Genomic DNA, 27,733 nt, shown 5'->3' on the forward strand with positions numbered 1-27,733 from the left:
ACATTTTTTCACATATTTGTTGATTGACTGTATGTCATTTTCTTAGAAGTGTCTGTTTAGGTCCTTGGCCCATTTATTGATTGGGTTATTTGTGTTTTGGAGTGTTTAACTTTTTGAATTCTTTATATACCCTAGAGATTAGTGCTCTATCTGATGTGTGAGTGGTAAATATTTGCTCCCAAGATGTAGGCTCTAGGGGCTGAGGCTGTAGCTCAGTGGTAAAGTGCTAGCCTCACGTGTGTGAGGCACTGAGTTCAATCCTCAGCACCACATAAAAATAAATAAAGGTACTTTGTGTTCATCTAAAACTAAATAAATATTTTTTCAAAAAAAGATATAGGGGGCTGGGGATGTGGCTCAAGTAATAGCGTGTTCTCCTGGCATGCGCGCTGTGCTGGGTTCAATCCTCAGCACCACATAAATATAAAATAAAGATGTTGTGTCCACCAAAAACTAAAAAATAAATATTAAAAAATTCTCTCTTAAAAAAAAAAAAGATGTAGGCTCTCTATTCACCTCATAGATTGTTTCTTTTGCCGAGAAGAGACTTTTAATTTTGAGTTCATCCCATTTATTGATTCTTGATTTTAATTCTGGTGCCAAAGAAGTCTTATTAAGTAAGTCGGGGCCTAATCCCACATGATGGAGATTAGGGCCTACTTTTTCTTCTATTAGATGCAGGGTCTCTGGTTGTATTCCTAAGTCATTGATCCATTTTGAGTTGAGTTTTGTGCATGGTGAGAGATAGGGGTTTAATTTCATTTTGTTTTATATGGATAGAGATACTACCCTGCATTATCTCTAAAAAGAGAGCTGAATTGATATAGAGGTCAAATATCAAGAACTGCTTTTACTCAAAATCAGCCTGAAGTGTTATCATTAATTTTGATTATAGCATGGTGTATATTATCTTTGGGCACTTTTAGATTCAATCAAGGCCTTTCCTATATATTTTAAAGGATATTTTCAGAAAAGCTAGCTATCTGGAAGTGAGCAAAACTGATCTAAAAAATTAGTATAGTAAAATCAGTCAACTTACGATTATGATTATACAATCTAGATTCCAATTTACAAGGTATTTAAAGTGAAATAATCTACAGAATGAAGGTGTCATTTATTTCAATTAGTTTCTGCAAACATTGTGAAACATGATTACACTTGACTATATTGTAGAATATTGATTTATTTGTGAATCTTTAGTTTTTCTTTTTCAAATAAAGCAGTAAAAAGTTCCCACTATATATTAAAAAAAAACTTCTTATAGTATGCAAGCATCAAATTTTTTAAGCAAAGTCACACCAAAGTAGAAATATAAAAGCATTAGCTGTCATAGTCACAGCATTGGTACTGTATTGCACTACAGAAGTAAGCTACATGGAAAAGATTTGGGGAAACATATTAGTACAACCACTACAGCAATCAGTGCAGAGGTTCCTCAAAAACCATCATATGACCCAGCTATACCACTCCTCCATATGTATTCTAAAGAATTAAAGTCAAGGGGCTGGGGTTGTGGTTCAGTGGTAGAGCACTCGCCTAGCACATACGAGATGCTGGGTTCGATCCTCAGCACCACATAAAAATAAATAAAAATAAAGGTATTGTGTCCATCTACAACTAAAAAAAATTTTTTTAAAAAAAGAATTAAAGTCAACATACTATAGCAATACACGTATACCTATGTTTATAAGCAGCACAATTTACAATAATCAAATTATGGACCCAGTCTAGATGTCCATCAGTAGAAAATAGAAATTGTAGTATATATGATAGAGTTTTATTCAGTCATAAAGAATGAAATTCCATCATTTGCAGGAAAATGGATAGAACTTATGAGTATTATGTTAAGTGAAATAAGCCAAACTCAGAAAATCATGTTTCCCCTCATATATGAAAGCTAGACAGAAAGGGGAGGTAGAGCTGGGGGTGGTGGCACCTCATGAAAATACAAAGGAGTTGAAAAGAAGGGGACCAGGGGGAAGCAGGAAGGGAAAAGAGGAGGAGGTACTGGAGAATGAAACTGATAAATTATATTGTTATATTTGTGCATGTATGAATATATAGCAATGAATTCTACTATTACAAATAATTACAATCAGGTTGGGGTTGTGTGGTAGAGTGCTTGTCTAGTGCATGTGAGGCACTGGGCTGGATCCTCAGCACCACATAAAAATAAATAAATAAAATAATGGTTAAAAAAAAGAATGCTTCAAAACATAATTACAATCTACCAATAAAAATAAGCTATAAATAAATTCAAAAATGAAGGGAGGGAAGAAATGAAGGAGGAAGGAAGGAAGGAGGGAAGGAATGAAGACACTTGGACTAACACAAAGAAACAAAGAGTACCAGAAATGTAAAATGTATGGGTAAATGTAACAAAGTTTTTTCTCTTTTTAGAATTTCTTTAAGATACAGGTGATTCTTTAAAGCAAAATTAATAACAACAACAACAATGTATTAAAGTATATAAAATATTTAGTTATAGCATGTATAACAATAATACAAGGAACACAGAAGGGAAATAAAAATTATATTATTGAGCATATATATATATATATATATATATATATATATGTGAAGTTATATAACTTTTAAAATTTGTTATTTTTAGATATACATGACAGTAGAGTATATTTTGACGTATTATACATACATGCAGTATAACTCATTGTATTAGGTTCTCATTCTTGCAGTTGTACATGATATATAATTACACTGGTAGTGTATTCATATATGAACATAGGAAAGTTATATCAGATTCATTCTACTGTTTTTTCCATTCCCATATCCCCTCCATTCCCTTCATTACCCTTTCTGTAATCCAATAAACTTCTATTCTTCCCTCCCCTATCTATTGTATGTTAGCATCCACATATCAGAAAGAACACTTGGCCTTTGATTTTTTGGGACTCGCTTATTTCACTTAGCATGATAGTCTCCAGTTCCATCCATTTACCAGCAAATGCCATAATTTCATTCTTCGTTATGGTTGAATAATATTCTAATGTGTATATATCATATTTTCTTTATCCATTCATCTATTGGTTCCATAGCTTAGCCATTGTGAATTGAGCTGCTATAAACATTGATGTGGTTGCATTACTATAGTATGCTGATTTTAAGTCCTTTGGGTAGGAAATTATATAACATTTAAGGTAGGATATGACAAGTTCAAGATGTATGCTAAATTCTACAGCAAGAACTGGCAAACTATGGCCCACAGGTCAAATCCAGTCCCCTATTTGTTTTTGTAAGGCCCCTGGTTTCTATACTCTTAAATAACTAGAATAAAAAGAAAAATAATAGTTTGTGATAAAAAAAATTATATGGGCTGGAGTTGTGGCTCAGCAGTAGAGCACTCAGCTAGCAAGTGCAAGGCCCTGGGTTCAATCCTCAGCACCATATAAAAATAAATAAATAAAATAAAGGTATTGTGTCCAACTACAACTAAAAAATAAATTTAAAAAAAAGATTATATGGAATTCAAATTTCAGTGCCCATAAAAGTTTTACTTGAACATGGCTACATTCATTCATTCGTTATTTATTTTTCAGCACCAAAAATCAAACCCAAGGCCTTGCACATGTTAGGCAAGTGCACTACCACTAAATTACATCCCCAGCAACACTCTCCCTTTTTAAAAAACTTTATTTTGGAGACAGGGTCTAGCTAAATTGCCCAGGCTGGCCATGAATGTACCATCCTCCTGCCTTAGCCTTCTAAGGAGCTGTGACTACAGGCATGCATCATCAACACATTGCTCATTCATTTCCATGTTGTCTATGGCTGCTTTTGCTCTATATAGCAGTAGCAACAGAGACTTTATAAACTGGGCCATCTAAAACACTCACTATCTGAATCCTATGGAAAGTGTTTGCCAATCTTGCTTTAGAATAATCACATGGAAGGGGTCGGAGGGAGGGAGGGAGGGAGAGGGAGAGAGGGAGAGAGAGAGAGAGAGAGAGAGAGAGAGAGAGAGAGAGGGAGGGAGGGGGGGAGGGAGGGAGAAAGAGAGAGAGAGAGGGAGGGAGGGAGAAAGAGAGAGAGAGAGAGAGAGAGAGAGAGAGAGAGAGAGAGAAGGAAAAAGCAAAAGAATGATCAGAGCACACTATATACATGTATGGAAATAATAAACTGGGTGCAGTGATCATCCCAGCTGGTCAGGAGACTGAGGGAAGAAGGCTATGAATTCAAAATCAGCCTGGGCAACAGAGTGAGATCCTAGTCTCAAAATAAATAAATAAATAAATAAAACAAATAAAAGGTTTTTTTCCCCCCTCCAAAACAATAAAATGAGAGAAGACAGAAATAAAGAAGAGAGAAGCAAAGAGGTAATAAACTCAGTATCCTAAATAATTAAGTAAAAGAAGTAAAGAGTAGTGTCAACAAATAGAAAACAAATGTCAGGATGGAAGATTTAAATGAAACCCATTTCAGTAATTATGAGAAGTGAAAATGGTCTAAACACCTCAAATAAAAGACAGAGGTTATCAGACTTACACAAAAAGTAAAGCCCATTATAAGCTGTTTTTGAGAAAATAAGTTTAAATACAAAGAGAGAAATAAGATATGCCATACAAACCCAAATTAAAAGAAATCTGGAGTGGTTGGATTAATATGAGACAAAGTAGATTTCAGAACAAAGAATATTACCAGAAACAAAATGAAATGTTTCTAATGTTAATTGGGTCAATTCTTCAAGGAAATATAACAACCTTAAATAGGAATATACATAATAACAGAGCTTCAAAAGAAATGTAGCAAAAACTTACAAAAACTATATTTGAAGGTTTATAAGTTCTCTCATCCACAAAATTAGAGAAAGCATTTGGAGTAAGACTCTTTAGAGTCAGAAGGGAATCACAATCTGCTCAAATATTTATAGCATAACCATACAATTTAAGCCACTCCCTATAAGGCCATGGGAATTACAATCTCCACTGCCATTTATAGTGGTAGACTTTTCACTTCCAGAGAACCTTGGGAAGGACTGCAGTAAAATTTAAAAGTCATACTGCATTACAAGAAAAATTAAGACGAAATGCTAAAGTCCAGGAGCTAAAAGACAAGGGTGAATGGATCATCTTTCATATAGATGCATTTGAATTTTTCTTGATTCAAAGAAAGAAAACAAAGCAAACTGAAAAGGTTATTTTTAAAAAGAACTTTAAACCTCATTTCTTCTTGAGAAAAAAATTCCTGCTCATTGTTTCTATGCGGTATAACAGAGGCACAAGACTAACAATCTTACAGTAGTAAAACCCTACTGGTAGGTATATTTATCATCTTGAAACATTTATAAAGTTAGAATCTGTAACAAAGACATGTATTAGAAAAGTTCTAATATTAGCGATATGTTGTCAATATACAGATTTTTTGCTTTTGGATATTTAAATAAAAAATTATAAATATCATACCAACAAAATGTAGATTTGTTTCCTTTATGTAACATTTCAAACTACTCTCTTTAAAAAAAAATTTTTAGTTGCTGATGGACCTTTTTATTTTATTTGCTTATTTATATGTGGTACTGGGGAATCAAACACAGTGCCTCACATGTATGAGGCAAGTGCTCTACCACTGAGCTACAACTCCAGCACCCCTTCTTATTTATTTTTTTATAGAACAGAAGTGGGAATAACTAACGTGGAGGAAAAGCTACTGAAAGATCATTCCCAATCAAAATCCCAACGGCATTTCTTGTAGAAATAGATAAAGCAATCATGAAATTCATATGGAAAAATAAAAGACCCAGAAGAGCAAAAGCAATTCTAAGCAGGAAGTGTGAATCTGGCGGTATAGCGATACCAGATTTCAAACTATATTACAGAGCAATAGTGACAAAAACAGCATGGTACTGGTACCAAAACAGGCGGGTGGACCAATGGTACAGAATAGAGGACACAGAGACTAATCCACAAAGCTACAACTATCTTATATTTGATAAAGGAGCTAAAAGCATGCAATGGAGGAAGGATAGCATCTTCAACAAATGGTGTTGGGAAAACTGGAAATCCATATGCAACAAAATGAAACTGAATCCCCTCCTCTCGCCATGCACAAAAGTTAACTCAAAATGGATCAAGGAGCTAGATATCAAATCAGAGACTCTGCGTCTGATAGAAGAAAAGTTGGCTCCGACCTACATATTGTGGGGTCGGGCTCCAAATTCCTTAATAGGACACCCATAGCACAAGAGTTAATAACAAGAATCAACAAATGGGACTTAATTAAACTTAAAAGTTTTTTCTCAGCAAGAGAAACAATAAGAAAGGTAAATAGGGAGCCTACATCATGGGAACAAATTTTTACTCCTCACACTTCAGATAGAGCCCTAATATCCAGAGTATACAAAGAACTCAAAAAATTAAACAATAAGAAAACAAATAACCCAATCAACAAATGGGCCAAAGACCTGAACAGATACTTCTCAGAGGAGGACATACAATCAATCAACAAGTACATGAAAAAATGCTCACCATCTCTAGCAGTCAGAGAAATGCAAATCAAAACCACCCTAAGATACCATCTCACTCCAGTAAGATTGGCAGCCATTATGAAGTCAAACAACAACAAGTGCTGGCGAGGATGTGGGGAAAAGGGTACTCTTGCACATTGCTGGTGGGGCTGCAAACTGGTGCGGCCAATTTGGAAAGCAGTATGGAGATTCCTGGGAAAGCTGGGAATGGAACCACCATTCGACCCAGCTATTGCCCTTCTCAGACTATTCCCTGAAGACCTTAAAAGAGCGTACTACAGGGATACTGCCACATCGATGTTCATAGCAGCACAATTCACAATTGCTAGACTGTGGAACCACCCCAGATGCCCTTCAATAGATGAACGGATAAAAAAAATGTGGCATTTATACACCATGGAATATTACGCAGCACTAAAAAATGACAAAATCATGGAATTTGCAGGGAATTGGATGGCACTAGAGCAGATTATGCTTAGTGAAGCTAGCCAATCCCTAAAAAACAAATACCAAATGTCTTCTTTGATATAATGAGAACAACTAAGAACAGAGCAGGGAGGAAGAGCAGGAAGAAAAGATCAACATCAAACAGATACATTAGGTGGGAGGGAAAGGGAGAGAAAAGGGAAATTGCATGGTAATGGAGGGAGACCCTCATTGTAATACAAAATTACACATAAGAGGTTGTGAGGGGAACGGGAAAATAAACAAGGAGAGAAATGAATTACAGTAGATGGGGTAGAGAGAGAAGATGGGAGGGGAGGGGAGGGGGGATAGTAGAGGATAGGAAAGGTAGCAGAATACAACAGTTACTAATAGGGCATTATGTAAAAATGTGGATGTGTAACCGATGTGATTCTGCAATCTGTATATGGGGTAAAATTGGGAGTTCATAACCAACTTGAATCTAATGTATGGAATATGATATGTCAAGAGCTTTGTAATGTTTTGAACAACCAATAAAAAAAATAAATTAAAAAAAAGAAATAATGATGTGTCTAAAACAATAAACTGTAGGAGACACAAGAGAAAATCTTTACATTTGGGGACAGGCAAATATTTTCTAGACAGGAAACATATAAAAAATAATGATAAACTGAACTTGGTCAAAATTAAAAGCTTCTGCTCTTTGAAAGGCATCATGAAGTAAATGAAAATGCAAGCCATTCACTATGAGAACACATTTATAATAAACATCTATCTGCCAAAGGTTATATCCAAACTACATAAAGATCTTATAGCTCAATAAGAAGGAAATCCATTCAATTTTTTAGTGGGCAATTCAAACACATACTTTATAAAAGACGGCATCAGATATGACCAGCAATTCCAAGAAAAGATGCTTAGCATCATTAGCTATTGGGGAAATGTAAATCAAACCATGGTGAATTGCTACAACATTCTCTCTCTAGTATGGCTAAAGGATTGATAACACCAAAGACCAGTGAACAAATTAGTCTCATGAATTGCTGGTAGGAGTGTATAGATGTACCAAACCAGTGGAAAACTGGCAGTTTTGAATGAAGTTCAACATATATTTGCCAAAATCTAGCAACTTCACTCATAAGTATCTAATTAAAAGAAATGGCGACTTATAAATGAGCTTCAATATAGTTTATTAATGAGAGTAAAAAATGTTTGAAACAACCCAAATGGCCTTCAACTGGTAAATGGATAATAAGTGGCAGCATATTCAAGCAAAGAAATACCATCCAATTATAATTAAGATTCCAATTTCTGATATATAGTATAAATTTCAAAAACATTAGGCTAAGTAAAAGAAGTTAGATCCAAAAGATACATTTTTTAATGATTTTACCTATATTAAGTTCTAGAAATGCAGAACTGATCTATAAAAATCAGATAAGCAGTTGCCTAGAATGGTGCATAGTGTTGAGACTAGGAAGAGGCATGAGAGGACATTATGAGTAAATAGAAATGTTTTCTTTGTGTATGAGTGTAAGTGTGTGTTGCTGGGGATGAAACCAAGGGCCCTGTGCATGCTAAGCAAGCTCTGTACCCACTGAGATATATCCCCAGTCCCTGGAAATATTCTATGTCTTGATTTGGGGGTAGTTGCACAATTATATACATTTGTCAAAACTTACTGAACTGAGCCAGGTGTGGTGACACATGACTATAATCCTAGTGGCTCTGGAGGCTGAGGTAGGATTGTGAGTTCAAAGCCAACCTTAGCAATTTAGTGAGGCCCAAAGCAACTTAGTGAGATCCTGTTTTTAAATTAAAAAAAATTAAAAGAAAAATTATTGAACTGGCTGGGCAAGATGGTACACACCTGTCATCCCAGTTCTTAAGAGGCTAAAGCAGAAGGATCTTAAGTTCAAGGGTTGCCTAGGCAACTTAGCACGACTCTCCCAAAATAAAAATATAAAAAGCACAGGGGATATAGCTCAATGGTAAGAGTGCTTAGAATGTATGAGATCCTGGGTTTAATCCTCAGTACAATATACAAACATTTTTGAACTGTCTATCTAAAATTAATATATTTTATTGTACATATTTTCATTTAACATAATTAATAAAAAATAATAAAAATGTAATCTTTTTAAGAAAGCTAATCATGATAGCAACTTTAAGACAGGGTGAAGTGGGTAAAAGATAAAAAACAAGAGTTAGTAGAATCAGAAAAACAGTACCTATATATTTTAAGAAAGAGAAGACTATACTAACTATATTTTCTCTTCCTTCCAGGTAAGTTTCAATAAAAAGAAAGGAAATTTATTAGGTGACACAAATACTGAGATTCATCAGTTAATTTCATATATGGCTACTAGATTCTGAGTCTCCCAAAGCACTCATTTTCTAAAGCAACTACTGACATCCCTATACCATTATGAAAAATGTTCAGCAGGGGAGACAAGCAGACCTGAAAGCACTATGTTTTCTATTTATTGCCATGGCTGAATTCTTTAAAATATATTATTTCAGAGACTAATACTATTAATGTCAAATGATTTGGGTAATAACTTTTGATATAAAGTTAATTCAGAAATCAACTCCATTCTAACAGAGACATTTGAAAAAATATAAGTTCACTTAAGAACAAGATGGTCAGATAACACTCACCTTTTCCACAAGAGACCAGTACTTGCAGTTACTGCGGATGCTCCCAGGAAAGCCACCATCATTAGTCTTCGCCTTGTCTGGGTGGGCTGTGATGCTCCATGGTACCATCTGGAGCCCACAGCCAGTTCGGCCAAGGCAGAAAGTGAGTTAAGACGAAACATCCTGTAAACAAAAAGTAGAAATGTCGCCCTTAGCAGACAATAACAATAGTATTAGCACACCAAAAAAACAGTGGTTGAGTACTCATTATGGCAGACACTATTCTAAACACTTTGCATATATTATCTGATTTAATCTTTAGGCCAATCTTATAGGAAAAGTACTACTACTTATAAACCCAAAATATCAAAGTATAATTAGAAGATAGAAATCACACAATAATTTGAACAGGGAAAAGTTTAATATAAAACACTTTTAATTACAACAGGAGATTAACTACCCAGGAGTAGAGAAAGGAAGCAAACCCTACTTCTAGAGCTGACACATGACAACAGAAAAGACCAACTCTGTGCAAAAGTGCAAAAGTGCCACTCCTACTAGAGGTGAGAACATCATCTTGTGTATAGGACACAACCATGGATGTTTGAGAAATCTGCTAAGACAATATGCCAGCAGAATTCACCAGAAAGTTACTCTCTGTGATACTGGCACAAGACACCTACTGGGAGAATTCATGTCAGCAGAATGTGTTGGGAAGGTACCTTTCTGGATGCTGGGGAAAGCCACACATGGGGAGATGCCACAGTGTATAATTATTGGGAAACCACACATGGGTGTGTTACCACTAAAACTCCCACTGAATGTTCCACTAATCCTTGCTTGACACAGGAGCAAGCAGCACACAAAGGAAACCCCTTCTCCATTGTCTCCCTTCTGACAAAACTAAACAATAACTGGCAAACAGGACAATGGAAGACAAATTTAGAGCTGAAAAGCAATAGATCAATAACTGGCACCTTCATTTTACGGACTTGCTCAAAAGTATGCAGCTAGGAAGTGATGGATCCACAATTTGAATCCCCAAGTGGACTGGCTCCAGCGTTCCAGGTTTTCTTTTTTTTAATATTTATTTTCTAATTTTAGGTGGACACGTCTTTATTTTACATTTATATGGTTCTGAGGATCAAACCCAGTGCCTCACGCATGCCAGGCCGGCATTCCACCACTGAGCCACAACCCCAGCCCACGTCCCAGTTTTTAATGATTTTTTCCTATTATGATGCTGATATTGCTTTTGTTAAAAACAATTTTTAAAAAAATATTTATTTTTTAGTTGTAGGTGTACACACAATATCTTTATTTCATTTTTGTGTGGTGCTGAAAATTGAACCCAGTATTGCCTCCCGAATGCAAGGAAGCACCCTATCATTGAGCCACAACCCTAGTCCCAAAATAATTTAATCTTTCTCACTTTCAGGCCTATGGAAGCCCTCCTCCACCAGATTCTTTCATTTCATATTTAAAATTTCAGTAAAGAAAAAAATCCTGGGCTGGGGATGTGGCTCAAGTGGTAGCGCGCTCGCCTGGCATGCGTGCGGCCCGGGTTCGATCCTCAGCACCACATACAAACAAAGATGTTGTGTCCGCCAAGAACTAAAAAATATTAAAATTCTCTCTCTCTCTCTCTTTAAAAAAAAAAGAGAAAGAAAAAATCCTTTAGTATTTTAATAGGGTTTTTTTTTTTTTAGTTATAGATGAACATAATACCTTTATTTATTTACGTGGTGCTGAGGATCAAATCCAGTGCCTCACGCATGTAAGGCAAGTGCTCTATCACTGAGCCAAAACCCCAAGCCCATTATTTTGTTTTATATTAGAGACATCTGGGACATTTTCCCAAAAACGGTAACAGAAGTAAAGGAAGGGAGGGAAATGGGAATAGGAAAAATAGAATGAATTGGACATAACTTTCTTATGTTCATATATGAAAACGTGACCAGTGAAACTCCACATCATGTACAACCACAAGAATGGAATCCTACTTAGAATAAGTTGTATCTATATGTCAAAATACACACTACTGTCATGTATGCCTAAAAAAGAACAAATTTAATTTTTTTTTAAAGTGAAGGAAGCTTCTGCCCCTTCCAAAGACAAAGACAAATCAAGGGTTTTAAAGGCCAAGAAGGCAGTTAAAACCTGTCCACGCTCCCCCCAAACAGGTTAGCTGCCTTTTGGCAGCCCAAGATACCATATCTTCCAGAGGCAGCCCAGAAGTCCTCCCAAGAGCGCCTCTAGGAGAAACAATCCAGCTTCATTACTATGCCATCCCTAATTTCTCTCTGACAACTGAATCTGCCAAGAAGACGACAGAAGATAACACACTTGTGCTCACTGTGGATGTCAAGTCCAACAAGCACCAGAAGTTCTATGTCACTGATGTAGCCAAGGTCAATACGCTGATGGCATAAAAAGGCATAGGTTTGGCTTGCTCCAGATTATGTTGCTTTGGATGTTGCCAACAAAAATGGGATCATCTAAAATTAATTCAGTAGACTAATTAAAAAATGTACATTTTTTCATCATTTAAAAAAATCTACATTAGTTCATATTATTTAATAAACATTTACTCTCCTATCCCCCATCTCATAGACAAAGACTTTTTTCCTACTGGGAAAGTACTGGGACTGCAGAAGGGAGCCACCACTTCCAGCAAGGTTTTCTTCATTTGCAGTGCTAGGGATTGAACCCAGGACCTCACAGGACCTCACATGTCCTAGGCAAGTGCTTTACCACCCAATCCCTAGAACAGCATAAAATGTGATCAAGTGATAGAAACATCAGGGGTATTCCCCAAAAGCCTTAGGATCATTGTGGGCACTCCACCCAGAGAATTAGTGGAAAATTATTCCCCCCCCCCTTAGACAATGACCTGTGGCCACAGGTCATTCTTATATTCCACCAGGTAGACTAATGGGAAAAGGGACATTTTTTTTTTGTTTCCACAATCTTTTTGTAGGAATAATTTATTCAAATTATACAAAGTATCTATGACCTCCCATCCTTTTCATTTTTCTCAAAGCATAGTGCATTGCTTCCTGATTTAAATCACCTTGCACTTGGTGTCTATCTTCCTAAGGCAATCTATTTGTTCAAATATAAGTTTGCCTTTCACACTTGTCTTTGAATGTCCTTTAAACTATTTTTTTTTCCTCTTTGTAACACACAGTCAAGCACAGGGCTTATTACATTATAGGTGTTTAAAATATCTGTTTTAAGCTTAAAAATACAACACCAAGGAGGCTGTTCCTTATATTTTCTTCCTATCAGAAAACTTCTGATGTATTTATTTTTCTGTTTTTTTGTTTTTTTTGGTTTTTTTTTTTTTTTTTTTTTTTTTGCTTTTTGTTTTTGCACTGGGGATTTAACCCAGCGCACATAATCACTGAATCATGTCCCCATCCCTTTTCATTTTTAATTTTGAGACAGGGTCTTGCTAAGTTGCCTAGGGTCTCACTAAGTTGCTGAGGCTGGCTTTGAAATTGCAATCCTCCTGCCTCAGCCTCCCCAGTTGCTGGGATTACAGGCGTGCAACATTTTAAATTAACATTTAATTTTTTAAATTAACATTTCCCAAATCCACACATGCATTCACATAAATAGCACTGCTTTGGCTACAGCAAAAATGAGCACAACTAAAACATACATATCTGAAGGAAACATTATTCATCAATGACAACAGAAAGAAAAAGGCATTTGGAAGTTTTCAATGTGAAAACATAATCAATTCAAAAGCTGGATTAAGTGAAGTGGTATGTAAGGCTGGGAGTTTTCAAGAGCTGATCAGATGTGGACATATGACCAAACAGGTAAGCCACAATCACTAGAGAAGATTCTTTGAAGGCCAAACCGAAAATTTTTATCACATATTTGAAAGAAGACACTCCAGCTCTTAAACAGGATTACAACACAGCAAAAACACCATTTAAAGAATATCAATGTAGGGATTAGAGGTATAACTCAGTGGTAGAGCCCCTGCCTAGTATGTGTGAGGTGCCCAGCACTGAAAAAGAAAATAAAATAACCAATCCACCAGCAGTGTAGTAAATAAATTGCAAAGATTCAAAGGCAGAAAGCTATGACGTGGTAAATACAGTCAAAAGGCAACTAATAACCTAGATATTAGATGATGTGTATATTAGATAAGGATACCAAAGAAATAAAAAAATAGAATTGAACAAAAAATTTCCAAAGAGAAAACAATCAAATATATTGTTTAACATAAACTAATATCTAATTGCATAGCAGCTATGAAAATAAAAAGAATTAAAAAGATATTAAAATCGTAATGGCAACACTAAAGAGTATGGTAGCAAGTGAAATGGATTAGGAATCCAGTTACCTAACATCTAGTTTTAATTATAGTACTAAACAGCTGTGCACAAAGAAAAACTCATCTCCCCTCTTTGGGAGAAAATTTACCAATTGTTCAAATCAAAGAATTGCCTACATGAGTTTAGATTCCTTTTATTGCTTTAATGCTCTCATGAAAAACACTGTGGGGTTGTTTTGTTTTGTTTTTGCTGGTGAAAAACTCTATAGCAAAACATTCTGTTTCACAGGGAGAAGGATTTAATATTATACATTCAAAATTTATTAGTTTTGAAAATCCATTTCTGTGTTATGGCTCTATGGGGTTTCAGACTTCACAAATCCTGTTTTACTAACATTCCACTTAAATTTTGATACTACAATTCAAATGCTGATATCTATACTTCATTTCACTGCTTGGTTTTAATCTCATTCCCCAAAGTATACATCAAAAGATATATCTAATCATCTTCTCTAGTGGAATTTTCATAGGTGTCAAGTAAATAAAACTTTACTGAGTACAGGCTCTATTATAATTTAATCTCTAGCTCTGTGGGGGGAAAACAGAGCTAGTTAATGTATTAAGTTTTGATGAGAAACAGATTTAAAGATATCAGCTTTCCAACTGAGTCTGGAAAACTGAACAGGCCAATTGGCAGTCATTATAAAATAATGAAGATTAACATGCACATTTAATGATGAGGTTAAATTAATTCAAAAGCACTACGGTTTTCTTTCCTAACACCTTGCCACCCAAATGCTAAAAAAGGCATGCCTCTTCGGAAATACTCTGATGTGAACTGAAGAAAAGATGAAGAGGTATTTCTAACCAAGAAATGTCAAGGGAAACAACTGATAGGTAATTTTGTTATCAAAGAAAAGCATTGTCTAACCAACAAGAAACTGCTGGAACAAGACTGTTAGAAACCTATAACCATATATCATTGTTATGTTTCATTATCTATTACATTAAGACTTTTAAGTTCAATGCATTCATTGTTTCTGGTACATTTCAAACGTGCACAGAACTGGAAATCATCTAATTCACTCTTATTTTATAAGTGAAGAAATTGATATCTCAGTAAGGTTACGGTTTACTCATAGCTAGTTAGTACAAAAACTCATAATAGAGATTAGAATATCGCCAGCCCCCCCTTTTTTAATTTTTATTTATTTATTTATTTTGGGGGGTACCAGGGATTGAACTTAGGAGCACTTAACCACTGAGCGGCATCCCCATTTTGTATTTTATTGAGAGACAGGGTCTCAATGGGTTGCTTAGTGCCTCACTGGTGCTGAGGCTGGCTTTGAACTCATGATCCTCCTGCCTTAGCCTCCCGAGCCCCTGGGATTCCGGTGTATGCCACCGTGCCCAGCTATGTTTTTATTTTGAGACAAGGTCTAAATTGCTGAGACTGGCCTCAATCTTGTGATCCTCCTGTCTCCGCCTTCTGGGTAACTGAGATTATAGGCGTTCACCACTGTGCCCAGCTTAGAAAAAAACTTTCAATAACTATCCTCAGCAGAATAAATAACCACATTCTAAAAGATCAAATGCCCAACTATAGAAAGTTAAACAATGATAAAATAATGTAATAGAATCTAAATACTAAAAAGTGATAAATATAAAATATTAAAACATCTCTTCACAAGCCAACAGGAGGCCCGGCTAAACAAAAAAGTTGGGAAAAAAGCATGTATGGCTCTGAAAACTCTGAAAAGATACTTAATCTTACTCATGATAGGAGAATGCAAATAACAACTATACTGAGGTGCTATTTTTTTAATGTATTAAGTTGGCAGTGTATGAACATTCCTTTTCCTGTATAAGATATTATTAATCTTTTCCATTTATATTATGGGTAAAATTTTATATCTAAATTAATTTGTATATTCTCTACAACAAGTGAGTTGATGATCATTATTTTTCAAAAGTTGATCACTTTTGTTCTGTGAGCTATTAGACTATTAAGCAACATGTATTATATTTTGTTCCACTCTATATTACTCTTCTTGAGGCCTCATCTTTTCTCCACTGCAAAAGGGGGGGGGCATTCTTGTCATCTAGATTTGGTTTAGATATAAAATAATATTTTATACTTACTATTCCATCCCAATGCTATCTTTTAGTAGAATGTTATTTTTATTAACCAACCCCACAATACCTACCAAAAGGTTTAAAACGTTTTCAACTTGAACCATTTCAATTCTTTTCCAAATTAATTTAATTAAGCAATACCGATGCTGAAAGGAAAATTTTTTTCCATCCAAAGTTTTGTTTTCTACAAGTTGATTATATTTCAAAATGAACAGATTATTCACGAATTACATTACTAAAAAGAATGATTTACTTTAAATAGCAAAAAAGTTCTCAAAAATATCCCACAAGTATTTCATCTTCACACACAATCAAAAAACAAGATTACATTATTATTCTGCTACATTTTCCTTTGATAACAGAAAAAAAGAGACATCTGAAAAGGTGAAGGGAATATAATGGTAAACAAAGTGCCAAACTTTATTGCTAAAATTACAGTTCCCAATTCAATTGAGGCATCATGACATAATTACCTTGTTGTTTCCCATAACACAAATTGATACACTTTTTGTTAATACACTTTCTTAAAGCTGCAACCTAGAACAACTTATTAAATACACATAGGGTAGTAGAGAAAATATAAACAAGTGCATTTATTTTGCTGATATTTGCAATGCTGCTTCTTCACAGAGAGTGCGTGCTTGTTATTCCCAAAATATGTACATAATCTATGAAAACAATTGTTGCCATGAATGTAGGAAGAATAAATGACAGAAAAAAATGTGCTTATGCTATGGCTATATTTAAGATTTATTAAGCTAATGACAGCAGATTAAGGAGTTTTTTATTAGTGAGCCAAGTTATTCCTTGTGCAGACTACAAGAATTATTTTAATTAATAATTTCATAAATGATTTCATATTAAGTTTACACGCCTATGCAGCACAATAAACTAGGCTTTGTAACTGCAAGGCAGCTGAGATGAGTATTGTAGGAAGGCAAAATAAAATTTTAGGCATTAAGCATATTCAAATATTTAATCTAATACTTTGGGCAATTAAACTTTCAAATTTATGTCGACTTAAGTAGAAATATAGTAAGATTAATATACTAAGTAATTTTAAATATGACTATGTAAACAGGATACTAATATGGAAATTAGTATAGTCAAGTCTCTGGCTTGGTTTTACCACTCTTTCTAATTGTCCAACTTAGACGTAACAAACAAAATTAACACTTTTCTTCTCTACTATTTTTAGGAACATCCTTTCTTAAGGTTCAGTTGAAATCCTACCTTATCCATAAAACTCTATATTTTATATGTATACATAATTATATGTTGTATATAAAATCATTACCACTTGGTTTTTTTCTCTGAATTTCTATACAATTAATATTCTGTACTTTTTAAAACAATATTTCTCTCCTTTTTAGAATTTTTTAATAATTTATTTATTTATTGTTGTATTGGGAATTCAACCCAGCACACTCTGAGTTATGTCCCCAACCCTCTTTATTTTTTTGTTATTTATTTTGAGACAGGGTCCTGCTAAGTTGCCCAGGCTGGCCTCAAAACTTGCCATCCTTCTTGCCTCAGTCTTTCAAGTAGCTGGGAGTACAAGCAAGTTTCACTGCCCCCAACTAATTCACTTTAGGGTGTTATCTTGACAATAATTATTTAGGATGGCCTTGTTCCTTCAAAACATACAAAATAGGTTTATATTTTATTTCTCTGAAATAAACTCTTATAACCAGAAAAGGCTTAGAAATAGGTACCACCAATTCCCTCCATTTTCCATAATATTATCACAGAAAGAATAAGGAATCTACTGGTCACGCAGCTGGCCAGTAGTACAGCTAGGAAAACCTAAGCTTTTTGTATCTACTCTACTATAACTGAACAGTATTACTTATTATAACTGTTGGGGATATAACTTGAAATTCACTAACTGACACTGGGAATATTTTAAGCTTAAATACTTCATATCTTCAGATTTGCAGTCTTCTTTGAAATTGGCAGTAGTATATAAAAATGACTTCATAAAGCCAGCCACTGTGGCAAATGCCTATAATTCCAGCTGCTCAGGGGGCTGGGGCAGAAGAATTGCAAGGTCAAAGCCAGCCTGGGCAAATTAGGGGGATCCTTTCTCAAAATACAAAGGAATGTGTTAAGTGCAATGAAGTACCCCTGTATTCCCAGCTACTCAGAAGTCTAAAGGAAGAGGATTCTAAGTTCAAGGCCAACCCTGCCAACTTCCTAGATGGTGTCAAAATAAAAAATAAAAAGGGCCAGAGATATAGCTCAGTGGTAGATCACCCCTGGGTTCATTTCCCAGTACAGCCGAATTAATTAATTAATTAAAATAAAATGTACAATTGCCATTCTTTCATTCAGGTCATTAACTATATAATGAGCCAGGTATTGGGAGGATACTACAAGAGGCATGAAGACAAGCAAGACAGTCTCTGCCCACAAATACTGTATAATTTGGTAGTGGAGATTAAAAACAAAACAAAACAAAAAAACTACCATCATACAAAGCAGGAAAAAATATAAAAGCTACAAGAACATATTAACAGGGATTCAATTACATTAGGTTGGAAAATGGAAAGGGCTCAAAAAAGTTTTTCAGAAAGATTTCATTACTTAAAGTAAGTAAAAGATAAGCATTCATTACTAAATAATTTGGCTGAATCATTATCCTAGATGCCACTTTTATTTTATCACTAGATGATAATGCACACATGAAATTATCTGAAGAATGGAAAGTTACCATAAATATAATATTTACTGCACAGTGAATATGATGCTCAAAATGCAACACTATATCAGACTTTAATTATGCCAAATAATATTTAAAATACCTTTATATATTTCTTTTAGACAAAATGAATCAGATTGAAAGTTCTGCATTGAAGACACCAGCATGACTGTCAAAATATAGTAGAGATTAATGCTCACATCTAGAAAAGATGCATTTTCATAGCTCACAGTGACATTACTGGCAGAATAAATGAGGAAAGCTCACAGTTCAGCTGCACCTCTTCTCAAAAGTATTTTCCAACAGCAGAGAGAGAGCTGTTTTAAATTTTCTGGATGAGAATGTAAAGTTAATTTAAGTCATGCAAGTCTCTAACAGAATAAAACAATACTTGTAGAAAAATGAATCATCTCACAGAAATGTTAGGTCTGACAGAGAACTTCTGCACATATTCTTGCTAAATGAGGATGCTACTGAAAATCAGGTCAACATTCTAAGACACACTTCACCTTCCAATACTCTCCGTAACCGTCCTTTATCCATCAAGCACCTCCATGGTTCACCTTTTTTTTTTTTTTTTTTTGGTACTGGGAACTGAACTCAGGAGCACTCCATCACTGAGCCACATCCCCAGTCCTATTTTGTATTTTATTGAGAGACAGGATCTCAGAGTTGCTTAGTGCCTTGCTTTTGCTGAGGATGGCTTTGAATTCAAGATCCTCCTGCCTCAGCCTTCCAAGTCGCTGGGATTATAAGCATGTGCTGCTACTGCGCCCAGCTTAACACACACACACACAAACACACACACACACACACACACACACACCACAAAGCCTTTTTGCTACAATAAAATTTAGAACTTATGTCTGACCAAGGACAATGTGAAGGATGAAAACTTCCCCTTCCAAATAACTACACAGAAAACCAAAGTGTGAAGTTGGAATAGCGAATATCAAACAAATAAGCAGTCTATTTAAAACAAAAACAACCATCCAGGAAATTACAAAAACAATCTGAAACCTCCAGAAGATAGCAGCATGAAAAAAAAAAGAAGATAGCAGCATGCTGAGATTATGAGTATGAATTCAATATCTAAAATTCCCATAAAACATTTTTCACTCAATTCTTAGAAATTAGGTAGCTATAGAGATTTTATGGTCGATAATATTTTTAATGTACTTCAGAGCCATAAGAAAATTACAGGATGAAAAAAAAATAAAACCTCAAGTATCAAATAAGGAAAGTTTAAACACTGCTCCAAAGGAAATTAATGCCAAGAAAGAAATGATTGTACAAGGCAGAGGTCGGGTTACATAGAAATGAAAGAGAAGAGGAATAAGTCTAGAAGCATTGATGAGAACCCATGTTTTGCTTCCCACCTCTCCCAGACATCTGTGGCTTATGTTCATTTTCCATCTAAAATTAAGATACATTTTAATTTCAAGCCCTAACTAAGCCTCAAAAACACTTTCTGATCACACTGCTACACTTTGTAGTAAAAATTGGCAGCTTAACAAAATCTTAGTTTATAACATAGATTTTCATTTAAAATGTTTGTTTAAATAATTCCTTTTTTCTTTAGCGGGGGAGGTGGGGTTTACTAGGAATTGAACATTTTTATTTTTATTTCGAAACGGTCTGACATGCTGAGGCCCTTGCTAAATTGCTAAATCTGGTTTCTAACTCACAATCCTCCTGCATCAGCTTCCCAAGTTGCTGGGATGACAGCATGTATCTCCATGTCCAGCAAAACAATTTAAAAATTTTTTTTTTGTAGATGGACAGAATGCCTTTATTTTATTTATTTATTTATTAGTTGTTGATGGATCTTTATTTATTTATATGTGGTGTTGAGAATCAAACCCAGTGCCTCACACATGCAAGGCATGCACTCTACCACTGAGCTATAGCCCCAGCCCAACAATTCTTAATATAGGTTCAATCTAACAGATACTTGCTACTAAACAGTATTTGGTTATTCACATGGAACTTCCAAAGCCTTTTACTCCCAGAATATTAACCTTAATCTTTATTATCAAACCAAAACATGAAGTCAATTTGTTGACTGACATTTTCTAAGGAGTGTGTGGATAGATCAGAGCAAAGGCTATAAAGGAGTGGATCTGATGCTTAAAGTACATGTGATTTGAAAGACTGTCTTTAAAAAGTTGCAATTTTTAGGGAAGAAAATCTAAATAACATAATTGTTATGATATACCTTATAACTATGAACCAAATAATAAAAACTAGTAATATAAAATACACCCTTTTCAAGTGTTCGCGGAACATTTTAACAAAAACAGATTATATATTAGGACACAGGAAATACTACAAACACCACTTTCTGAAAAAAAAAAAAATGCAATAAAACCAGAAATTAACAAGTGTCCTACCACAACACCTAGAAATAAAAAAGAACAATTATTAACAATACTACAGAAAGGCAAGAAACAAACTGAAATTAAAGAATTTATTTTAAAAATGGTAATGAAGATAATTATCAGAATTCACTGGATACATGTGAAACAATGATGAGAGAAAAATACACAGAACTTAATATCTTAATCAGTAAAAGTGAAATAATAATAAACATTAATGAATTTAATTCTATGGTTTAAAGAAAAGAAAAAAAAGAGAAAAGGAACAATGAAAGAAACCAAGAGATGGTGTAAGGAAAGGAAAATGAATATAAAAGCTGAAATAAACAAGGTCAAGAGACAAAAGCAGTAAAGCTTAATTTAGTAAGTTAAAATCACATTTTAAAAAATTAACAAACTATTAGCTGACTCAATCAAGAAAAGGGAAGGGGAGACAACACAGATATATAAAGGAAGAATACCCTCTAAAACAGAAGGAAACTTAAATACCATGAGTCATGGGGTGGCATGTGCCTGTAGTCCCAACTGGGAGGCTGAGACAAGTACTGGAGTCCAGGAGTTCAAGGCCAGGCTGGGCAATAGACTGAGATGTCAACTTATTCATAACTAAATAAATATCACCAAAAATACCTCACAGATCTCTATGCAAATGAAGGTTAAAATGTAGGTGAAGGGAAATTACTTTAAAAAACGCGAAGATGAACAAATTTGACCTCATAGGAGTTAGAAAACCTAGACAAATTTCCAGAGGGAAAAAAAAGACAAAATCCTGCTGGGGCTCAGCAGTAGCATGCCTGTCTGGCATGTGTGAAGTACTACTGGGTTTGATTCTCAGCACCACATATAAATAAATAAAATAAAGGTCTACCAGCCACCATATATACACACACATACACACACACACACACACACACACACACACACACACACATATATTAGACAAAATCATCACAGAATTACCCAATTAAGAAAAAAAATGTGGCATATATACTCAATGGAATATAACTCAGCAATAAAAGAGAATAAAATCATGGCATTTGCAGGTAAATGGATGGAGTTGGAGAAAATAATGCTAAGTGAAGTTAACCAATCCCAAAAAACCAAATGCCAAATGTTTTTCTCTGATATAAGGAGGCTGATTCATAGTGGAGTAGAGAGAGGGAGCATGGGAGGAATAGACAAACTCTAGATAGGGCAGAGGGAGGGGAAGGAAAGGGAGTGGGCAGGGGGTTAGAAATGATGGTGGAATATGATGATCGTTATTATCCAAAGTACATGTATGAGGACATGAATTGGTGTGAATATACTTTGTATACAACAAGAGATATGAAAAAGTGTGCTCTATATGTGTAATATGAATAGTAATGCATTCTGCTGACATATATAAAAACTTAATAAAAAAAGAAAAAAAAGGACAAAGCCCTTATGGTTTCACACATCAATTCAAACAAATCTTTAAAGATGAAAAATGACTAAAAGCACTTGAAATGAAACAAGACTTCCTAATTCCTTCTAAAAAAGAAAATATAATATTGACATCATTCCCTGAAAAACACAGTAGAAAAAGAAGAATTATATAACAAAGTCAGCTATGAATATTAATGCAAAGATATGAAATAAAAAATCTGCCAACAGAATCTAACAACAAATTTTAAAATTAATAAACTAACACAGTGGGATTTTTTCAGAATGCATTGTTTCTTCAAAATTAAGAATACTGTTGGGCTGGGTTGTGGCTCAGTGGTAGAGCACTCGCCTAGCATGTGTAAGGCCCTGGGTTCGATCCTCGCACCACATAAAAATAAACAAACAAAATAAAGGTATTGTGTACAACTAAAAAATAAAAGTTAAAAAATTAAGAATATTGTTGATAACATATACCACACTAATAGGTCTAAGAAAAGAATCATGATTATCTCCATAGATGCTAAAAAAAGACCTCAAAGTTGAACACTTAATCCATTCAACACAGGCAAGAGCAATTGGATAGTCATGTGCAAATAATGAATCTTGACCCTGACAACGCACTACATATAAAAATTTACTTAAAGTGAAACACAGACCTAAACGTAAAACCTAAAGTTTTAAAATTTCCAGAAGAAAAATTTAGTAAACTCCCATTAGTCAGGTATTTATTGAATATAACACAAGAACAAATGAAAGAAGAAAAAATAAGAATTACTGTAAGAGAAAAAAAATTGACATTTGAATTACATCGAAATTAAAATCTTTTGGACTTACCACACACAGGCTGTGTTCTTACACTGACTGTATAGAAAGAAGAGGCCTAGACCACATACACCTCAGCCCAGGCCCTGTGCCTGGTCTGTATTGTCAAAAGGGAAATATGGAGAATCTAAAAAATAAAATAAAATGTTTCCTCTTTTTTCTCCCTTCTTAGGTCCTGAGGATTGAGCCCAAGGGTGCTCTACCACTCAGTTACATCCCCGGCCCCTCATACTTTTTATTTTTTGACAAGGTCTCACTAAATTGCCAGGCTGGCCCTGAATTTGTTATCCTCTTGCCTCAGCCTCTCAAGTAGCTGAGATTAGGGCAGGTGCCACCTTGCCTGGCAAATCTTTTCCTCTTAAAAGAGATTGTTATGAGGGGCTGGGGTTGTGGCTCAGTGAAAGAACGCTCGCCTAGCACGTGCAAGGCCCTGGATTTGATCCTCAGTACCACATAAAAATAAATAAACGAAATAAAGGCATTGACAACTACAACTAAAAAATAAATACTTAAAAAAGAGATTGTTATGAAATTTTAATGCTACTAAAGGAGAAAATATTGACAATATATATCTGACAGAGGACTTTTTGCAGAATATACAAAGAACCTTTTCAATTTAAGATACACAATCCCATTTATTAAAAAGGACAAAGGTAAAGCCAAGTGTAGTGGCACACTACCTGGGAAGCTGAGGCAGAAGGGTCACTTGAGCCCAGGAGTTTGAGACCAGATTGGGCAACATAGCAATATTCCATCTCAAAAAAAAAAAAAAGTGATAAAAACAGACAATGGTTTCAACAGACATTTGCCTTTATAAAAGATAAGTGGATATCAAATAACTATAGTACATGAAAAGAGGCTCAGTGAACTGCAAATTAAAATCAAAATGAGATGTCAATGCATATCACTTCAGGGGCAAAATACTGACAAGGATTTCGAGCAACTGGGACTCTCATACACTACTAATAGGAAAGTAAAATGTACAATATTGGAAAATACTTTGGCTCAAAATTTAACTCCTCAAAATTTTAAACAAAAAACTAGCATATGATTAAATCATTCCACCTTAGGTTAATTATTAGAAAAACATACACACAGACCACTATTTGAACTAATAAACTCAGCAAACTAGAAGGATACAAAGTCAAAAAGCAAAAATGAATTGTATTTTTATACAATAGCAATAAACAATCAGAAAAGAAAATTAGAAAAATAATTCCACTTATGATAGCACCAAAAAGAGCAAAATACTTAGGAACTGACTTAAGGAGATGAAACACTTGTACAACAAAAACGTCAAAACATTGCTAAACAGTATTAAAGACTATTTAAATGAATGGAAATGCATGCCATGCTCACCAACTGGAGGCTTAGCACTGTTAAAATACCATAGTAGCCAAGGTGATCTACACATTCAATGTAACCTGAACTCCATTGACATTTTCTGAAGAAACAGAAAAGCCCATCCTAAAATTCATTACCTATTTCAGGAGACTGAAAAAGAAAACAATCTTGAAAAAGAGTAATAATGCAAGAGGACTTACACTTCCTGATTTCAAAACTAACTACAAAGCTACAGTAATCAAAACAGTAGAACACTGGTATAAAGCTCTTTAGAAAAGAATATAGAGCCCTGAAACAAACCCTTATATATATAGTTATGATTTCTGACAAGGATGCCAAGACCATTTAATAAGGACTGTCTTTTCAACAAAAGATGCTGGAAAAACTGCGCATTTATATGCAAAAGAATGAAGTTAGAGGAGGTGGGGATATAGCTCAGTTGATAGAGTGCTTACCTTGCATACACAAGGCCCTGGGTTCAATCCTCAGCACCACAAACAAACAAAGCTGGAACCTTACCTAACATTATAAAAAAATGAACTCAAAATGATTAAAAAACTAAATATAAGACCTAAAATCATAAAACTCTTAGAAGAAAACAGAGGGCAAAAGCTTTATGACATTGGATTTGGCAATAATTCCTAGGATATGACACCAAAGACAGAAAATAAAATATAGACAAATTGGACTTATGAAAATTTAAAAACTTTGTGCATCAAAAGACATTATTAATAGAGTAAAAACAAAACCACAGAATGGGATAAAATATTTGCAAATCCTGTATCTGATAAGGGATTAATGTGCAGAATATATAATGAACTCATAAAAATTAACAATAACAAAAACAACCATATTAAAAAATAGACAAAGGACTTACATAGTTATTCTATAAAGTACACAAATGGCCAATAAGCACATTAAAAAATATTTATGGGGGGAGGGGTTGTGGCGCAGCGGTAGAGTGCTTGCCAAGCATGTGTGAGGCTCTGGGTTCAATTCTCAACATCACATATAAATAAATAAAATAAAGGTCCATTGACAACCAAAAAAAAAATTTTTTTTAAATGCTCACATTACTAATCATTTGTGAGATGCAAATCAAAACTGCATAAAGACACCACCCCACATACATTAGGTTGGCTAATATTAAGAAAACAACAAGTATTATGGGGAAATAGAGAAAATGGAACCTTTCCACACTGTTGGTAGAAAATGTAAAATGGTATATCTCTGTGGAAAAAAAATGTGGCAGTTACTCACAAAGTTAGAAACAGAACTGCCATATAATCCAGCAATTCTACTTCTGGGGATTTATTCAGAGGAATTGAAAGCAAAGTCTCTATACATCTATGTTCATAACAGCATTGTTCAGCTACAACATGGAAGCAACTTAAGTATCCATTGATGGATGGATGGATAAGCAAATGTTATATATACATACAATGAAATATAAAGTGGCCTTAAGATGCTGAGGGCCATTGCCAAGTAGGAATCACGCATGGATGTTTCCTTGCCAGCGTACCCCATGTTAAATGGACTTGCCTTGGAAATTTGCTGTGACCTTGCATGAGTGTTTGAGAAAGGTGACCCTGCTCAATGACCAGGGTGGATCCAGGATTAGGGTGTGTCCTGCAGTTTGAGGAAGTATCCCGCTCCTTGGGTTGAGGGCGTTCCCAGTTTAAGACCTTGGGTTTTAGGGAAGTTGGATGTTGAGGATTATTGCTGCTGGAAATAGGGCGTTCCTGCTACCTGAGCTCCCTTTGAGTTCTCGTGAGATTCAGAGAGTATTTTGGAGAAGAAAGCCTCGTGGAGTAGGTGAATTGGGTGGCAGCAGAACTGGGATTGCCCCAGAGCGTGTGTGGAGGCCGGTGTGAGTTCAGGAATAAAGAATTGCTGTTTGAATCTACAAAGCTGTGGTGGCTCATGATTCTGTGCCCAGCCAAGACTGCGGCATTAAGAGAAAGGAAATTCTGAGGTGTTAATGAATCTTGATGTCATTCTCTAAATAAACTAAAGCAGCCACAAAAACCCAACACTATATGATTCCACTCATTCGAGGTGTTGGGTGCAAAGCAGGCTGAACTGTGTTGTCTGCAGGGCAGGCTGAACAGATGTTGGCTGCAAGATAGCCCACACACTCAAACCCCCCTCTATCTGGTCCTTTATCACCTGTTTGTGTCAAGTCCGGCTCAACGCTGAGCACTCAACCCCACTTGGGCCAACAAGGCAGCTTGCAGACCCAGAGGCCCCATTAGATTTGGGCTATAAAAACTCCCTCCTGCCAGGCCCCTCTCTCTCTTGCTCTTTCTCTCTTGCTCTCTCTCTCTCTCTCTCTCTCTCTCTCTCTTGCTCTCTTTATCTTTCTTGTGCGCGCTCTCTGTCTCTCTCTTGCTCTTGCTCTCTCCCTGTTCATCTCTTCTCTCTCTCTCTCTTTCCTTCCTTCCTTTTCTCTTTGTTGCACTGCTGCAATAAAGATCTTTTGGTTGCTCCGAGTGTTGTGGTCACTTTCCTTTCACGAGGTACTCAAAGAAGTCAGAATTATAGAGAGAAGAAGTAAAATAGTGGTTTCCAGGGGGCTGGGGAGATGGGAATGAGAGATTATTTTATAATGAGTTACAAAGGTTCGGTTTCACCAAAAACAAAAAAACTATTATAGCTAGGCAGGGAAGCATAATCTTGTAGTTCCAGATACTCAGGAGGCTGAAGCAAGAGAACCACAAGTTCAAGGTCAGTTTGGACAATTAAGCATGACTCTGCCTCAAAATAAAAGGCTGGGGATGTAACTCAGTAGTAAAGTGCTTGCCTTGTTTAGGCCCTGGATTCAATTCCCAGTACCACAAAAATAAATAAGTTGTGGAGATGGATGATGGTAATGCTTGCACATTATGAATGTATTTAATAACACTGAACTGTTCTTTTAAAAATGGTTTACAGGGCTGGGGATGTGGCTCAAGCGGTAGCGCGCTCGCCTGGCGTGCGTGCGAACCGGGTTCGATCCTCAGCACCACATACAAAGATGTTGTGTCCGCCGAGAACTAAAAAATAAATATTAAAAATTCTCTCTCTCTCTCTCTCTCTCTCTCTCTCTCTCTCTCTCTCCTCTC

General features: G+C 35.3%; 1 protein-coding gene across 3 annotated transcripts in view; it reads right to left on the reverse strand.

Moving 5' to 3' along the window:
• MICU1 (mitochondrial calcium uptake 1) overlaps nucleotides 1–27,733 on the reverse strand; it is a 188,988-nt gene that overhangs the window by 144,752 nt on the left and 16,503 nt on the right. For all 3 annotated transcript variants that reach the window (XM_081267168.1, XM_081267166.1, XM_081267167.1), the window contains exon 2: nucleotides 9,569–9,730. In XM_081267168.1, coding sequence (XP_081123294.1) covers nucleotides 9,569–9,729 — 161 coding nt within the window. In that variant the 5' untranslated portion in view covers nucleotide 9,730. The remainder of the gene's footprint in view (nucleotides 1–9,568; nucleotides 9,731–27,733) is intronic.

Source organism: Spermophilus citellus, assembly GCF_964194105.1.
Source record: "Spermophilus citellus genome assembly, chromosome: 15".
Classification (NCBI taxonomy): domain Eukaryota; kingdom Metazoa; phylum Chordata; class Mammalia; order Rodentia; family Sciuridae; genus Spermophilus; species Spermophilus citellus.